The sequence below is a fragment of the Rhinopithecus roxellana genome, chromosome 4 (assembly GCF_007565055.1).
Source record: "Rhinopithecus roxellana isolate Shanxi Qingling chromosome 4, ASM756505v1, whole genome shotgun sequence".
In the NCBI taxonomy this organism is placed as follows: domain Eukaryota; kingdom Metazoa; phylum Chordata; class Mammalia; order Primates; family Cercopithecidae; genus Rhinopithecus; species Rhinopithecus roxellana.
The window spans coordinates 144,928,675-144,947,667 of record NC_044552.1 but is presented as its reverse complement, the minus strand read 5'-3'; the positions used below and the strand labels follow the sequence as shown (position 1 = coordinate 144,947,667).

At 36.2% G+C, this 18,993-nt stretch overlaps 1 protein-coding gene across 1 annotated transcript in view; it reads left to right on the top strand.

Moving 5' to 3' along the window:
- UTRN (utrophin) overlaps nt 1-18,993 on the top strand; it is a 603,735-nt gene that overhangs the window by 251,235 nt on the left and 333,507 nt on the right. The window contains 7 exon segments of the mRNA XM_030928184.1: nt 535-685; nt 2,601-2,776; nt 7,062-7,197; nt 8,801-8,929; nt 8,931-8,951; nt 12,328-12,403; nt 18,324-18,538. Coding sequence (XP_030784044.1) covers nt 535-685; nt 2,601-2,776; nt 7,062-7,197; nt 8,801-8,929; nt 8,931-8,951; nt 12,328-12,403; nt 18,324-18,538 — 904 coding nt within the window.

Genomic DNA, 18,993 nt, shown 5'->3' with positions numbered 1-18,993 from the left:
TTTGGCTTTTTGTGCTTTATTCTTGCCAGGAATTAAGTGTTCTGGCATTAAAACGACATATTTTTCCCCAAGAAAATAATGAATCATATTTTATATTTCATGGTATTTAAATGTTAAATGTATAAAGTTGGATGGGTTAACATTGCCTACAACTAATTGATCCTGATTTTTCAAGCCAGAAAAGGCTATGTCTTTTTAGTTAAAAAGCTGCTCGAATGTGTGCATGAGTGTGTTCATGAGTGTGTGTGTGTGTATGTGTATGTGAGTGTGCATGTGTGTATGTATGAGAGAGAGGATTTGGTAGCTGGTGGTATGAGCAGATTGCTTTGCCCTTGGTGTGATGCCTGTATCTCTAAGAGAAATTATTACCTGTATCCCACTACGAAAATTGATTTTGTGGAACAATAGGCTGTGAATTCAGTTTTTTGAGGTCTTTCTGTTTAAATGAGATTTGATTTTCTTTTCTAGAAAAATTGCTCCTAGGCAGTCCTGGAAAGTTTGGAAACCTGTTTTATTTTGTTTGTTGTCCTCTAGTTATTTTGATAGGGCTATGGAAGAATGGAGACAGTTCCATTGTGACCTTAATGACCTCACACAGTGGATGACAGAGGCAGAAGAATTACTGGTTGATACCTGTGCTCCAGGTGGCAGCCTGGACTTAGAGAAAGCCAGGATACATCAGCAGGTGAGTGTTTTCTGCTAGAGGAGGGGGATTACACATATGGTTAGTGTATGCCTGTTAAGACAGATTTCAGAAGTAGGGGCAAAATATATTATTTTTTCGGAAGCCAATGGACAATTTGTAATTTTTGTTCCAGTTCTTGTTACCAGTTATAAAAATTTAAGAAATTGGTCAATCACAAGTTTCAATCAAGATTTCAAAGAAATATAAATAAAAATACTCTTTAGTGGGTAATGTGAAATACAATTTTATTTAAACAATTTTATATTTAGAATACAATTTGTAAAATGTTATGCCTAAGACTATATTAAGAACAGAAAAAATATTTGCATGCCTCACCTGTGTTTTTTGTACTTAAAACACTTAGGCATCTCATTTTTCTTTGTATCATTGATAATTATCATAAAGTAAATTATTCTGGAGCGACAGCAGGGCAGCTGCTCATGTAAGTCTAATTCAGTCTTGGGAAAATATAACACAAAGTTAGTTCTGCTGATGACAACAGCTCTTTAAAAATAACAATAGAAAGCACACACAATTTCAATTCTACCATTGATAAAAATACTTTCTCTTTTATTAAATTTTTAAAATGTATTTTATTTAGAAGGACACGACAAGTTAAAGAGAATTCGTTTATTTTTCATATAAATGTGTTAATGCGGCCGGGCGCGGTGCCTCACACTTGTAATCTCAGCATTTTGGGAGGCCAAAGCAGGCGAATTACGAAGTCAGGAGATCGAGACCATCCTGGCTAACACAGTGAAACCCCATCTCTACTAAAAATGCAAAAAATTAGCCAGGTGTGGTGGCGGGCACCTGCAGTTCCAGGTACTCAGGAGGCTGAGGCAGGAGAATCACTTGAACCTGGGAGGTGGAGGTTGCAGTGAGCCAAGATTGTGCCACTGCACTCCAGCCTGGGTGACAGAGTGAGACTCTGTCTCAAAATAAATAAATATATAAATAAATAAATAAATAAATGAATAAATAATTGTGTTAATGCATTTTTCTTATTTTTGGAATTACAGATAAGTGTTTAAATTTGACTTGAAAATATCCATTTAATCTGTTACTTAAACACTTGTAGGCCAGTGTATTAGTCTGTTCTCATGCTGCTAATAAAGACATGCCTGAGATTGGGTTATTTATAAAGGAAAGAAGTTTAATTGACTCATAGGTCAACATCGCTGGGGAGGCCACAGGAAATGTACAATCATGGTGGAAGGGGAAAAAACATGTCCTTCTTCATATGGTGGCAGGAGAGAGAAGTGCTGAGCAAAGTGGGGGAAAAGTCCCTTATAAAACCATCAGATCACTATCACTAGAACAGCATGAGGGTAATCACCCCTGTGACTAGTTACTTCCTACTGGGTCCCTCCCATGGCATGTGGGGATTATGGGAGGTACAATTCAATATGAGATTTAGGTGGGGACACAACCAAACCATATCAACCAGTGAAGCAATATCTTAGTAAAATGCACATTTAGGTTTACTTGTATATGGTAGAACACAAGGATATAAGGATATATTGGGGTATATAATTTTTTAAAGCAGTGCCTTCAAGTACTTGTTTGGAAGAAGATGAGCAACTCATTTTCATCAAACATGATTGATTCTTATGCTTTAATGTAAACAGCTATTATTCGTTTTAGTTATTAGGCTGTCCTATTTCCTTGTATTTTTCCTGATGACATTCATGAGGATGGGTTAGATTTCAAAATAGATTTCATTTAGCATGTTTATTGAAATGTAATTAAATTGTTTTAAAATGCCTTTTTTTTTTTTTTTTAAACATAAAATATCTTTCCAGGAATTTGCCTCTGTCACACTTAAATTGATACGACAATACTTGGGTGGATTCATTGCATCAGAATCATTTAATTATTGGTGAAATTAATCTTGAGTTGTGCTATGTTACAGGAACTTGAGGAGGGCATCAGCAGCCACCGGCCCAGTTTTGCAGCACTAAACAGAACTGGGGATGGGATTGTGCAGAAACTCTCCCAGGCAGATGGAAGCTTCTTGAAAGACAAACTGGCAGGTTTAAACCAACGTTGGGATGCAATCATTGCAGAAGTGAAGGATAGGCAGCCAAGGTGATTTAGCTATGATTGTTTGCAGGCACAAGAGTGAACATATTTTGAATAGAATCTTTAAAGGTGCAATCCAATGAGTTCTTTTATTGTTTGACATTGTAATAGGAATTTTACTGACATTTAAGACCTCTGCTGCCCGCTTTCCCCCTTCCTGTATTTTTAGGCTGTCCATAAAGTCTCACTTTTCTACTCAAATATTACATATGTAAAAACCAGACACCTTTATTCCTTTTATTTACAACTGCTTATTATGATATGGTGATTACGGTGGGAATTTAAAGTAGTTGAAATAACTGAAACTCCAGGTTTCAGGTTTGAAAGTTTGGGTTCAAGATCAGACCTTCCCTTTACTTATTTCCTGACTGAGCCTACCTTAGTAATCTGTCTAAGTTGCTTTAGTGTCAAATGTTGTGTTCTATTCGTGCTTTGCAAATAATAAAGTTCTTCATCTATGTAATATACTAATATAATATAGTATTATTAATTTTTATGTCAGTTTATGTTACAATGACTCAGATTTTATTTGGGCATCTTCTGGTTGCAAATATGTTTGATTACCAAGGAATATAATGCTCAACACTATACACAATTTCCATATTTAAAATTATTTGACATTATTTTCTGAGACAGTCAAGATTTAATGAATGATTTCTACTTTGCTTCATGTATTTCATCATTAATGATCTTTGTTGTTTGTTTCTTATTGGTAGTTTAGGGTTAAAAATTTCACGATTTTTTTTTTTCTGTTAATTTTAACTCTGTTGATGAAGTTTTATTTTAGTGATAATCTATCATTTTGTGAAAAGCCACTCTAATACTTTATCAGGTCCAGTATTATGCAACCTAAAATATTCAAGGATCATGTGACCTACAGTTGCTTTTCATTTAAAAAATCTATAATTTTGTGTGTTTTGTTAAGAGACAAATAGTAATTTGTATGTTTTGGTTGAGAGATTACCACATGGCAGAGAGAGTATTTGGCACCTTGCACACATTGCCTTGTTCAGAAGTCATGACTCACCTCTTAGGCAACTGTTAGGCCTTGTACAGCTTTAGAAACTGAGGCTAAGAGAGGCGAGGTTAAGTAACTTGTGCAAGATGTCATAGAAAGTAAGCGATCGTGCTATCTTATGCTCTCAAATATTACGCTGTACAAACTTAGAAAGAACACAGAAGTCTCTGGCCAAAGTGTCTTCCTCTGGAAATGAGAACTATGATATCACCACAGAGGATTGTCATGAGGATTAAATGCAATAGTGTTTGCAAAATGTACATGCCTTGACTATTCATAGTAAACACCTAAAGTATCTATTTCTGATGAAAGCAAGTTAGCTTAGAACTTACTCTCTAAGCATATTGCTGAATTTTGCCAATGATTGATTAACGACTTGATTGACATTTATTGAGCTTTATGTTTAGCACTGAAGATACAAGTATGATTAAGGAACTCTAAGAATAAGAAAATGATGAAAGAAAGCATCGTTAAAGAGATGAGAGTGTCACAGAGGCAGATATGATGGACTGTGGAATTTAAGTGTCACAGAGGAAGCATGCCAAAGCTGAGTTTTAAAGCATTTATAGCAATTTCCTATAAATTTCTAGGCAGAAGAAGTAAAACAGCAGAGGTGGGAGGTATGAATGGCATCCTCGTGTGAGAGATCTGCAAAGGATTGAAAGGAGAGGAGGGTTCAATGACCAGGGGAAGGATTGGAAAATGAGGTCCCATAAGATCTTATATGTCATGCTATTCAGTTTGCACGGAGGGTCTTAGCTTGAAATGATTTATCTCCTAGACCTTTATTGTTTTTTTGAGACAGAGTCTTGCTCTGTCACCCAGTCTGGAGTGCAGTGGCATGATCTCAGCTCACTGCAACCTCTGCCTCCTGAGCTCAGGCAATTCTCATGCCTCAGCCTCCTTAGTAGCTGGGATGACAGGTGCCTGCCACCATGCCTGGCTAATTTTCATATTTTTAGTAGAGATGGCATTTTACCATGTTGGCCAGGCTGGTCTAGAACTCCTGGCCTCAAGTTGATCCGCTGGCCTTGGCCTCTCAAAGTTCTGGGATTATAGGCATGAGCCACTGTGCCTGTCCTCTCCTAGACCTTTTTAAGGAAAAACATGTACCTTCTAGGAGGGTTTTAACAATAAATGCAGAAATTCTTCTAAAGATAGATCTCTGTGGAGTGTGGTAATTACAGCTGCTAAAACTCACAAGGTGACGCTAATACATGTTTTTACTCATTTTTTGGAAGTGAAAAGAATAATGAATCTCTTCTCCAACAGCTTATATTTTGACTAAAACAATATTTATCTTCATAAATTAATGCTAAACTTCATTTTAGGTTTGTAGTCTATATTAAATTGGGACCATCTTGGGTAGATTGTATATATATTGTTAATAAAGTCATTGAAAATTATCATGCAGTTCAATTTGTTTTTGTATTGAGTGCCTGTAGTTAAGTATTTGCATAGTTCAGCAACCTGCGGAATTATTTCTTCCCTTTTTTGGAGACAAGGTCTTGTTCTGATACCCAGGCTGGAGTGGAATGGTGGAGTCATAGCTCACTGCATCCTTAAGCCCCTGGACTCAAGCAATCCTCTCACCTTAGTCTTCTGAGTAGTTGGGGCTGCAAGTGCGTGCCACCACACCCAGCAGAATTTTAAATTGTTTGTAAAAATAAGGTCTCACCATGTTGTCCAGGCTGGTCTCGAACTCCTAGGCTCAAGTGATCCTCCTGCCTCAGTCTCTCAAAGTGCTGGGATTACAGCCATAAGCCACCAAGCCCAGTGGGTTATTCGTTAGTGAGCAATTGTTATCTTCTGTTAGAACATGAATTTATAATTTGTTTTTACTCTTGGAGGTAACATTTAAAAGGTAGATTTTATTTAGCTAATTTACAGATGAAAATATTGGGTGACTCAAATATATCTTATTGAAATCACTTGATAATGCTAGTTTCCTTTATAGTTCCGTTTTCAAAGTACTAAATTAGTCATGATCATGAAACATTGGAAAGTGAAATTTCAACCTTTTTTGGAAACAAAGGCCTATAATAGTATTTTGGGTGTTTCCAAAGTCATTATTTAAGTTAAATACTTTTCACTATGGAGGGTAGATTACTTGGTTTAGTCTTAGTAATTAGTGCTATTGCCGTATTTATTTATTTTTAATCTCAAAGGAGCATTCTTTCTCGATGGATACTTAAAAATTATGAATTTGTAGTGATTTTCATTTTTTAAACATTATACATTAAATATTGACTGTTTATTAAATATGTGAGTATTATTTAGTATTTTATTACATGTATTGCAAGATTATGTTAGACTTTTTGTCATTAAAAATGAAAACTCCTAGCTGTAAAAACATAAATTCTTATTAGGGATGATATGGTATAATTCATTTAAAAATTGCATTCAGTTTTTAAACCAGCAGTTAATTATAGCAGCTATAAAAATAAAGATACCACCAGGCTTTTAATAGCTTTCAAATCCTTTTAAAAAACACATAATCTTATTTGTCATATGAGTTCTAATCATATTCCTATCTTCTGACAGATGGTTTATATTCTTATAAATGTTATTCTTATAACACTATAAAGATCTAATTGAGGCAGTTCCTTTTTTGTATTCATTTGACTGTTTTCCTTGCATCATTTAAAATTTTTGCTTTTTTTCTACATCTTTTTGTAACTTAGTTCTATATTCAAATATAATGGTTATTTTAATAAACAAGCCAAATTCACATGTTTCTTGTCTTCCCTAATACTTGTAAGATTCTCCCATTCTTGGTACCTTGCTTTGTTCTTATTCTTTCTGTCCTATGAATAAAGTAGAGTAATAGTTACCACCTAATGTGATAACATGTCATATAATGATTCCTTTCAGTATTCGTGGAACACTCAAAGAGAATTATGCTCTTTCCCTATTATTTTAGATAAAGACATTTTTCATGTTTTAAAAAATTTCCATTATGTTGCAGAGTGGTATCTAACTTTTAGAAAGTCTTTTGTATTGAATTTCTACATAATTTTTTATGATGAGGGAAGATAATAATCTTTAGTTTCAATAGTTTTGAATTTAATGAAGAAAAAACTTATTGGTCTATTATTAAGCAGTCTTTAGCATTGTAGAATACATAGTTTCACTTAAAAATACATATTAAAATAATTATTAGAAATTATTTATTTTGAGAAATATTTATTCAGGATATCCAAAGCAAATATATAACTTTCTGCTTAATTGGGCATTTTTTCCTCAATATTTTTAAATAATATATTCTTTTAGGCTGAAAGGAGAAAGCAAGCAGGTGATGGAGTACAGGCATCAGCTGGATGAGATTATCTGTTGGTTAACAAAGGCTGAGCATGCTATGCAAAAGAGATCGACCACTGAATTGGGAGAAAACCTACAAGAATTAAGAGTAAGTTGTTTATTGCTCTCTCTATGCCTTTGGTGCCCAAACATTATACTTCAGAATCACGTACTGCATGTCTGAAGAAGAAAAGGGAAACTAAACTTGGCACTTTTTGGTAAATGTGGTGAACTTGAAAGAGGAATATCTTTTATTTTTTTAAAAAGCAGTTATAATTTTGGTCTTGCAGAGCTTAAACTTCACTTACATAAAAAGAACAAACTATTATGGTGTCAGTATTAGACCAAAGATTTTTAGGATATTGTAAACTGACTTTATCATTTTAAAATACAATAGGTCTATGAAATACAGTTTTTTTGTTTTTAGATTTGGAAGACAATTACTGATTATTATCTATAAAGCTGCAAAACTCAACTTTATAGATAATAATCAGTAATTATCGGAGTGACTTGTTGAGGAACAAAATGCAGCTTGCAATGGGTTTAGCATCATGGTTGTATTAATCAGATTTTCTTTGTTGGTTTGCAACTGACAAGTATTGTTTATGGTTGTATATGTATATAATCTATAAAAATTCATACATATGTAGATGTATAAATATATCTAAATATCCATAAATTTTGTATTCATAAATATTTATTTTTTGTGTTAAAAATTAAAATACTTGTTGAAGAACACTCAGCATAATATGCTCACATTTTTATTTTAAAAAAAGAAATTGTGGGCTGGATGCTGTGGCTCATGCCTGTAATCCTAGCACTTTGGAAGGCCAAGGCAGGCAGATCACAGGGTCAGGAGATCGAGACCATCCTGGCTAACACGGTGAAACCCCATTTCTACTAAAAAAAAAAAAAAAAAAAAAAAAAAAAAAAAATTAGCTGTGCTTGGTGATGGGCACCTGTAGTCCCAGCTATTCGGGACGCTGAGGCAGGAGAATGGCATGAACCCAGGAGGCAGAGGTTGCAGTGAATCAAGATTGTTCTACTGCACTCCAGCTTGGGCGACAGAGTGAGACTGTGTCTGTCCCCCCCCCCCAAAAAAAAAGAAATTATGAGTGTGTATTCATACATGCACAAGCATAAAAGTGTATGTGAAAGGTTACTTACTAATTCAATCAGAAATTTTGTCCATAAAGGAGTATGATTGAAGCATTTTGAGAAAGAAACATTGAATAATGAAAAATATTTTGTGAAACATATATTATGTTTTCTTTTTAAAATGTGACAATATCTAACAAACTTCCTTTTTTATCTAAAATTTTCAATAGTTTCTTTGGGAATGTCTCTTTTGTAAACAATTCGGGGAGAGTTAGAAAAGGTGGGACAGTATATTAGGATGGAGTAGCAAGGAGGAGATAACAACAGAATGTTAAATTAGCAATGTAAAAATAATATATGATCTGGTTAAGAGACAGTGAGTACCAGAGAGCGCGTTTGTGCCCAGGATTGCAGAAATACACACGGAAGGCATGTGCTCACTCCCATGTTAGTCATCATTTGTTAGCATGAGCTTAAGCTTCTTATAAGTTTCTTTTTCACTTAACAAATTAGAAATTTACATTTATATAATGTCAAAAAGGTTTCTAATACAGTTCTTGAACTTTCCCTTATCTGACTACCTTCTAACCACACCTGTCTTTTAACTTCTCCAGGACTTAACTCAAGAAATGGAAGTACACGCTGAAAAACTCAAATGGCTGAATAGAACTGAATTGGAGATGCTTTCAGATAAAAGTCTGAGTTTACCTGAAAGGGATAAAATTTCAGAAAGCTTAAGGACTTGTAAATATGACATGGAATAAGGTGTGTATAAAGTTACTATCACACATATCTCAAATTGATTGATTTTGTTGTCAGAGATGTGGGATCATGTAACTGCTTTACTTTCAAGTATATCCAAATGGGGCAAATTTTACTAAAGCTTACTAATGTTTATATTTTTTATCGGTCATAGACAGAGGCATATATTCTGGAAGGATACTTTTTATTTTATATGGAACTCTTTGGCCTAGGGGATTCATACATTATATACTACATTAAATAATGAATATATGTTGGAATTAGGTAAGAAAATTCCAGTAATTATATTCTGAAAATGAAGACCTTAAAATAGCATTCTGAGCCAGGTGCATTGGTTCACACCTGTAATCCCAACACTTTGGGAGGCTGAGATGGGCGGGATCACATTGAGTCCAGGGAATTTGACACCAGCCTGGCCAACACTCTTCTTTAGTAGAGTAGAGTGAAATCCCATCTCTACTAAAAATACAAACATTTGCCAGTCATGGTGGCACATGCCTGTAATCGCAGCTACTTGGGAGGCTGAGGAACGAGAATTGCCTATACCTGGGAGGTGGAGGTTGCAGTGAGCTGCAGTCACTCCAGTGGACCCCAGCCTGGGTGAGACAGGGAGACCCTGTCTCATAAGACAAACAAACAAACAAACAAAAAAGAAAATAGCATCCTGATTTTGCACATGACTTTTCACACACGTATGTTTATTTTCAATGATTTTACTCATTAAATATATATTTACTAGGTTCCAGTGAAATGTAATGGCATATGACTACAAATACAACTAAGATATTTTTCCCTCCTACCATTATTATTATTATTTTTGCCATTGAACTGTTAAAAGTAGATAAAATCATAGATTTTTTTGTTTGTTTGTTTGACCTGGTACATACCATATCAGAGTATGAGGTCTATATAGGACATTAAATGGATTTATCTCTGTCCTTGATTTGGATGAACTCCATATCAGGCATTTTCTCTCTCATCCTCTTTAAATGGTAGCTATTACTCTATAACTAATGATACAGGTGCTTTATTGATCTGGTCTCACTGCCTGTTGAGTCACTGTGATTCACACATGTGTATCTCTGGTCTGGACCTTTCTCCATACTCTAGACTTGCATATACAACTACCTGCTCAACATCTCTCCTTAAATGTCTAGTAGGCACCTCAAACTAACATACACAATCGAGCTCTTGCTATCCCTCTCCCTTCTGTGCCTTCATGTACATCTCCCACCTTAGTCAGTGGAAGTTTCATCCTTATTATTACTTAAGTCAAAAACATTGGAGTCAATCCTATGGTATATGAATTCTATCACAAAAAGAAGCAAAGAAAACCCCCAAACCAAAAACTATACCTCAGTCACCATTATCAGCTTTTCCTTGAAAGTGCATATCTACTGGATGGATGGTTTATAGGCTAGCCAGATGGCTACATATGAGAAGGCAAACGTAGCAGAAGTTTGACAGTTGTAGATGTCAGATGGCACATAGATGTTTCCGCTACAATTCTTTCAACTCTTCTTAGGTCAAAAAATATCATACATTTGACTGCTTCTCACGACCCCCATTGCCACTAACTTGTTTCAAGCCTGCCATTATGTCTTGCCTTGATGACTGCAAAGTCCGCCCCACTGATCTCCCCTGCTTCTTCCTTTGCCCTTTGTTATTCTGTTCTAGACAAAGCAGTCAATATGATTGGTTAAAACACAGTTCAGATCAAGTGACTTCTCTGAGCAAAGTCCACCAATGGTTTTCTCTTGCTCAGGGTCAAAGCCAAAATGCATTTTTGGCTTATAAGACTTCTCATGGCCTGGCATCATCTGATCTCTCCTACAATATCCACTGCTCTCTCTCCCCTACATTCCTTTCCAGACATATTAGGTCTTGTGTCCCTTGCCAGAAAGGCTGTCTATATTCAGTCAGAGCACACATATTTATTTAACATGAAGGGTATCAGTGGGTATTCTGCAGAAAAGGGAACAGTGGTTAATTTGGGTGCACTATGTCAGACAAAGCTAGAGCTTTTGTTATTGCAGGATTTCATGTAGATTTTAATATAATTCACTTTGGTGAATTATGAATGTCTGGGGCTAAGAATGCTAATTGTGCAGAAAATCTCAACAAACATACTTCGGTTAATTCTAACATGGGATATTTCATTCATTCATACACTCATTCATTCACTCAATAAGTTTTTATTGGAGTCTCACTTTCTGCCAGATATCATTTTAAGAGATAGGAATGCATTAAAGAGCATGGCATTCCTTCTAACTCAAGGAGCTTATCATGGATGAGACCAGTAGACAAGCAATTCTAACATCCAGGTACTGATGGGCACATAAAGGTGGAGCACCTGCCTGGCTTTGAGGGGTAGCTGTGGAGGGTTTTGTTGAAAAGATCACATTCCGGTTAATTTATGAAGGATGAATAAGAATTAGTCGGGTGAAGAATGAAGGAAAGGGCAATGTAGAGAGAAGTGGCAAATGAAAGTGTCTAGAAGAGATAGAGAATGAGCACAGTGTATATATATATAGGTCCAGGAAGTAGCTCAATGTAGAATGAAAGGCTGAGGGATGTTCTCAGAGATGAGAGCCTGGAGGACTCACTGTGCATCACAAGGAATTTGAGCTCCATGTTGCAAACAGTCTACCACTTTGAGGGTAGTGGGCAGCTATTGATGGGTTTTAAGCAGAGGAAAGTCATATTTTTGAAACACTGCTATAGTTTTACTACAGAGATAGATGGAGTGATCCTAAGAATTGATACAGAAAAATTCGTTAGAATCTTCAGAAGAGTTTATGAAATGGGTATCAGGGAAGACAGGGAAAAGGAATTCAGATTTGGACATGTCTGAATATCTAGTTCACAGAAAGGGCTGGACTGAAGATACGTTTTGGGCAGTCTTTAGCCTCTCGAAACTCTATTTGATTCCTGAAACCGTGGGAAACCAGGACTCAGGGAGAGCCCAGGGTGAAGGGCTAGAAGAGCAACACACCTACCCTGGAGGATATTGGTATTTGATGGATGGGCAGAGGAAAAGGAGCTGGTGAAGGAAATTGAGGAGAGCCAGCCAGAGAGGCAGGAGGAAAGCCAGCATTGCAGAGTGATAACAGAATTCCAGCAAGGGGGAGTGGACAGCATTAACTGGTACACATGGGTCAGAACAGCTAAGGACTGGTTGGTGTTTTTGATAGCAGTGTCAGCAGAGTTAGGGGCTCAAACAAGATTGCAGTGGAGAGTGAATGTACAGCCAGAAGTTTAGGTGGTTAGGGGAAGAAGAGTGGCAGAGCTGCCATTCAGAATAACACCTCCTCTTTTGAACTACAGCCATCTTTATTTATATAGTATTTTTCTCTTTCTGTTTGTCCTGATGTGGTAGATTTGCAGAGAAGTGCCTACCACCCTGAAGGAGTGCATCCAGGAGCCCAGTTCTGTTTCACAGACAAGGATTGTTGGTAAGATATAGTTTATCTTTAACAAATTTTTTAAAAAATCAATATAGTAAAATTTTGTGATATGAGCCTCATGTATGAATTAGAAAGACTTATTTAGTAACATTGTGCCATTTTCTTTATTTAATCTACTTTCAATGATTTGAAGAAAACATCTTCTTAAACCCAAGACACATTTGGCTGCCCAGTATGGGCAAGGCATTTGTTCTCATGGTAGATAAGGCTGGCCTTTCTCTGGACTCCAGGGCTACCTGGGCATCCACAGGTCCTGCTGAAGGGAAGATGAGAGGCTAGGTGCAAAAACTGGGGACTAGTTTTCAGGGTCCATGCAGCTTTGCAGGAAATCAGCTATAACTTGCTGTGTTAATGTGAGCTTGGTTAGGATATGTAATTAGACCTTGATTGTGACTGAGAACAAAAGGCTTAGATATCCTGGGAAGCAGGTGGGAGATGGGGATTTAGAAGCATTCTTCATGCTAGGAGACAAATACTTCTCACTTGAATGTGGAGAAAGAAGAATGTTTTCCACTATTTCCTTCTCTCTTTATCCAGATTAGATAGCAGGCTGCTGCCCCATAGCCACTGTCGCCACTGCCTTGTAGATTTTTTGAACCATCATGCCCTGCTCTTCCTCTGTTGAGTCACGTGGCAAAACCCCAAATGTGACTAACTAACTGTCCACTCACACCCTGCCAGCTGCTTCTGCTGATTCTTTTTATTGCTCCTCCCTGCTTTTTTCTTCTCCCTCCTCCTTCTCCTCCTCCTTGACTTCCATGTCCACCTTCTGCTTTCTACCTCTTCCCTCCTCCTCCACCTCTACCTCTTCCACCTCTTTTTTTTTAATTTTTTTCCGGTCCTATTTATTTTTCTTGTTCCTCTTATTTTTCTTTTCTTCTTCTCCTCCTCCTTCCCCTCAAGTTTTGGAAAAAGTGATGAGAGACAAGATTTTTTTTTTTCTTTCATTTTTTGAGATTGCAAGCTAAGTGAGGGCCATGTTTGTGTTCTTTATTACTTGTCTTTCTGGAAATTTGCACAAAAAATACCTGGGGGCCTGATCAAGTTTCTTGATTAATAGATTAATATTCAGAACACTTGAGTTGACATTTGGGTACTGCTGCTTTGCAAATACAAACTCAACTCCATAATCATAGGGAATGGATTTGATGCATTTTATAAAATCGTCATGGGTTATCTTTATTTTTAAAACTTCATTATGGTAAAAGAGCAGGGAAAATTGAATACATATTTAGAAGTATAAAAAGCTAACAGCAAAGCTACAACTTCCATTAGGTGGATGGCTCATTTTTAACAAGTTATTTGTTCTTGGGACGGGCCTGAGACCTGAAGCTAATCTTAGTATGTCTCTCTCCTCCTACACAATGTTTTAATGCAGTTCCTTCTTCTTTTTAACATTATATTTAGAAAATAAAATTAACTATTTTAAAGTGAACAATTTAGTGACATTTAATGCATTCAAAATGTTGTACAACCACTATTTCTATCTAGTTCCAAAATATTTCTATCACTCCAAAGTAAAACCTCTTACTCATTAAGCAGTTTCTTCTCATTCCCTCCTACTCCCAGCCCCTGGCAACTACCAATCTGCATTCTGTCTCCATGGATTTATCTATTCTGGATATTTCATATAAATGGAATCGTACGATGCTTCTTTCACTTAGCATAATGTTTTTGAGGTTCATCCTTGCCAACACCTTGCTGACTGTACTCATTTCAGAGCTATGACTATCTATCTCAAATAAGCACTCAGCACTAAGAGACAGTCCTACCATACTTTCTTCTGAGTACTCCTTGGTACTCATTTCTCAACTAATGACCTCATCTCAGTTTTAATGAGAAAAAATTAAAAAGTTTTTTTTTTCATCCAGATAAAATCTTTTTCGTTTTCCCACCTGAGAATCCATCAAACTACCTGAAGCTGTACTCATGCACTCTACATACTTCCTTCCTGTTCGGAGAAAGGGTTATTATCTCTTTTCCTTTCTAAGACAAACTCCTCCACTTATGCATAGGATCCCACCTTATCTGGGCTGCTTACATATCCTCTTTCTCTAATACTCTACTGGATCATCCTTATTGCCATACCTTTTGATGCATGTAGTTCTAATTTACTCATTTAAACGGATGTACAATATTACATAACATTGGATATACTACAATCCTGTAAATTCTCTTCTGTACCTATGCTTACCAGTCCCAGAACTGTAGACATTGTTTTTTTTTTTTTTTTTTTTTTTTTTTTTTTTTTTTTTTTTTTTTTTTTTTTAACTGTAGATGATTCACCCAGTCCTTAGGCCAATAAACTTGGAGTCAACCTCAGCTCTTCTCTGGAATTAATATTCAAGCCATCAGCGAGTAGCATCATTTCCATGTTCCATTCTACCTACTTCCATGGTCTTGAACACCCTCATCTTTCTGTCTAGATTATTGGAATATACCCCTAACTCATAATCCTGATTCTATTCTTGCCTCGGTACTTCTCCATGACCTATTCATCTGATAACAGATAGAGTGATGCTTTCTAAACATAAGTTTGATTGTGTCGCTTCTTTGATCACAGTCTTTTAATCACTTCCATCCACATAAATGAGTTCCAAAGTCTGGTCTTGGTCCAGAACACCATGCATATCTACCTGTCTCTCTAATCACATTTCTTATTACTTTTCCCTCTGTTCATTCTGTTTCAAATACGCTGGTCTTCTTGCTGTTTCAAACATGCCAGGGACATATGCATTTCTGGTCTTTGTGCTTGCCATTCTTCTTGTCTTCCCCAAGTGTTCTTCTCTCAGATATTTTCATGTTTCACATACTCACTTCCTTTAGTTCTTCTTCAAATATCCCTTTCTAGGATAGCCCTTTTTTACCCACAGTATCTCAGATACACCCTGTCTCTCTTTGTCTTCTTGTGTTGATTTTACTTCGTAACACACAACCATTTTCACTATAGAATGCAAGCTCTGGCTGGGCGTGGTGGCTCACGCCTGTAATCCCAGCACTTTGGGAGGCTGAAGCGGGTGGATCACCTGAGGTCAGGAGTTCAAGACCAGCCTGGCCAACGTGGTGAAAGTCTGTTTCTACTAAAAATACAAAAATTAGCCGGGCCTGGTGGCGGGTGCCTGTAATCCCAGCTACTTGGGAGGCTGAGGCTGGGGAATCGCTTGAACCCAGGAGGTGGAGGTTGCAGTGAGCCGAGATCGCACCATTGCACTTCAGCCCGAACTTTGTCTTGCACACTCCCATGCCTGCAGCATCTAGAATAGTACCTTACACGTAATAGGTTCTTGATAGGTATTTGGTGAATTAAAACAATGAATTTTTTTTAACTACAAAAAAAGTTAAAAGTGAAGATTGGGCAGAAGGATGTGTGAGGTATTCTGTAGGGTGTGTATCTATTGACGGAATCACTGGGTTATAGCGTATGGGTGCCTTCTACTTCAGTAGCTGCCATTAGGGTGCTGTCTAGATTACTTGACCCAGTTTACACTGACACTGGCTGTGTGTGATGGGTTCTTATTGTTCTACAGCATTACCAGCACCTCAACACTTTGTTCTCAGGACCACTTTACGCTTGTAAAAATTATTGAGGACTCTCAAAGAGCTTTTGTTTTTGTGAGTGATATCTATCAATATTTACCTAACTAGAAAACATTTCCATTAATTCATTTATTAAGTTCTTTAATAATAATAATAAAGCTATCATATGTTAACAAAAATAGCATGTTTTGTAACATATTAGCATAAGATACTGGGCACAGGGGATCATGTCTATAATCCCAGGAGTTTGGGAGGCTGAGGCAGGAGGATCACTTCAGCCCAGGAGTTTGAGACCAGCCTGGATAACATAGGGAGACCCTGTTTCTACAAAAAATTAAAAAAAAAAAAAAATTAGCCAGGCTTGGTGATGCAGGCCTATAGTTCCAACTACTCAGGAGGCAGCAGTGGGAGGATCACTTGAACCCAGGAGGTTGAGGCTGCAGTGAGCTCTTTTCATGCCTCTGCATCCCAGCCTGGGTGACAGAGTGAGCCCCTATCTCAAAGAAAAAACAAACAAACAAACAAACAAAAAACCAACTCTATTTTCTAAAACAAACAAAAACCTGGAAAAGCTACAGTTTTATATTTTTTGAAATCTCTTAAATGTCTAGCTTAATAGAACACACCTGTATTCTTATTTCTGCTTCTGCATTTGGTCTCTTGTGATATCACCTGTTATGTAGACTTTGATAAAACACACTTGTACACTTGGGAGAGAATGAGCTTAAAAAGGCAGATAATATGCTGATGGGAATAGTGTAGGCATCTCGACCCTTGGAAGGGTCTCTAGAAACCTGGAGCTTCTCAGATGTCACTTTGCTGATGGTGGTCATTGGATATAGGGCATTTCCTTTTAATTTGTACTATCTCAGTTATAGATGAGGTTGGACATTTATTTCACATTTTTATGTTTATTGCCTTTTAAATTTCCTCTTTTGTGGATTGTCTTTAGACGATTTTTTAAGTTTTAGAGAAAGTATTTTGGTTATCAGTTCTTGGTGTGGAATGTGCATTGCAAATACCATCTCCTTTCTTGTTTCGAAGGCTTTTAAAATCTTTACTTATGGTGCTCTTTGGAATTCTTAAGCATTAATAGTTTATTAATAGCTTCCCTTTTTTTGTGTTTTGTTTGAGAGCTACTTCAGTCCTCTGAAGTAATAAAAATATTCCATATTTTTAACTAACAATTTTGTTTTTCATATTTGGGTCCTTAATCCACTAAGAATTAATTTTTCTATGGTGCATGTGAGGTTAAAATCAATCCCATCATTTCCCTGCTGCAGCCGTGAGTCACCACTTTATTGAACAGTAAATTCTTCTTCATTGATCTGTAATTCAGTCTCTGCAAAGGTCAGATTTCTCTGCCACCTACACACTGTGACTCTTCTCTTCTGTTGGTCTCTTTAAATGTCTCAGTCCATAATATACTGAGTTAATAATTATTAGCTAAATAATATAACTTAGTATCTGGGAGGGCATATTCCTCTACCAAAAAAAAAAAAAAAAAAAATTGACTGTTTTTTGTCCTTTTCTCTTCTATATTAATTTTATAACCAGAAATTATCAATTAATGATTTTGTTAAGTTACACTCAAACCTGTTGGGATTTGTATTAGGATTGTGCTGAATTTACAGATTGGCTCTACATTTTAGAAAATTATTTAAGCCTCATCTAATATATCATACCTGAAGTCAGTTACAGATGGTTTTAGTTACTAATTCAACTACTTATTGTATCAAAACCAATCAATGTGGCAATGGATATTAAATACATACTTTTTTTGTATTTCCTGACTCAGTAATTCTACTTGGGAAATCTATGCTAAGATAGGGACCAGAAATGTGCAACATATTCTACACAAAAAGATATTCCTTCCAAGTTTTTTTAAAATTAAAATAAAATTTCAGGAGCAATCTAAATATCAAAGGGTTAAATAAAAGTGAATATGGGTATAGGTTATTACGTAGGTATTCACAATTGTGTTTAATAAGAATAAAATATGCTCACATTATAAAGTTAAATGAAAAAAGAATAAAAATTTTGAATAAGTTGGCTTTATAATTAAAATCATCTTGCCAAAATAAAATAATACTTCCAATTCTCCCACATTTCTATTTTTAGTTTTTCTCAGTGTCAGTGTTGATTACGTTCTAGAATGTTGCAAAACTGTTTCGTTAGCTTGATAGCTACCAAAGACATACGGATATTACAGGTAATGCCATAGCCATTTCAGTATGAAAAAATAACCTCTTAGAATTTTTTTACTTAAACTAAATTTTATTTAAACACACATACACATGTCACCGGTGACACCACCATAATTAAAACATACTGTTGATTGATTTCTCTTTTACTACGTTTTTTATTTCAGCTCATCCTAGTGTCCAAAAGGTGGTGCTAGTATCATCTGCGTCAGATATTCCTGTTCAGTCTCATCGTACTTCAGAAATTTCAATTCCTGCTGATCTTGATAAAACTATAACAGAACTAGCTGACTGGCTGGTATTAATCGACCAGATGCTGAAGTCCAACATTGTCACTGTCGGGGATGTAGAAGAGATCAATAAGACCGTTTCCCGAATGAAAGTAGGTGCATAGTGTAAAGGCTTATCATGGAAACACCACAACCCAGAGGTGGACCAGATCTGTTTGAATCCCTTTTGTTTATCCTAAACTATGAGAGAATGAGGTTTAAAAAATTCTGTATCTGTCAAACAACCATCCAGGGCTAACTACAAAGCACAGAGCCTTTCTTGCATTTATACTGTTGTGATATGACTTAAACTAAAGACCTAGTGCATTTTTAAAATCTAAAACTGATACCATAAAGCTAGACACATTAGTATAAACATAAGCTGGTTGTTAACATTTCATGCCTATTGTGTGATGTAGGATAATCTCCTAAAGTGCCTTTGCAACATATGTTTCATAATGAGATTAATTTCTGATTTGAGAAGTGAGTATCTCCTATACTTTTATCACTATACATGTACCATGTAATATTAATTTGTAAAATTATTTTTCCCTATTTAGTGTGTGCT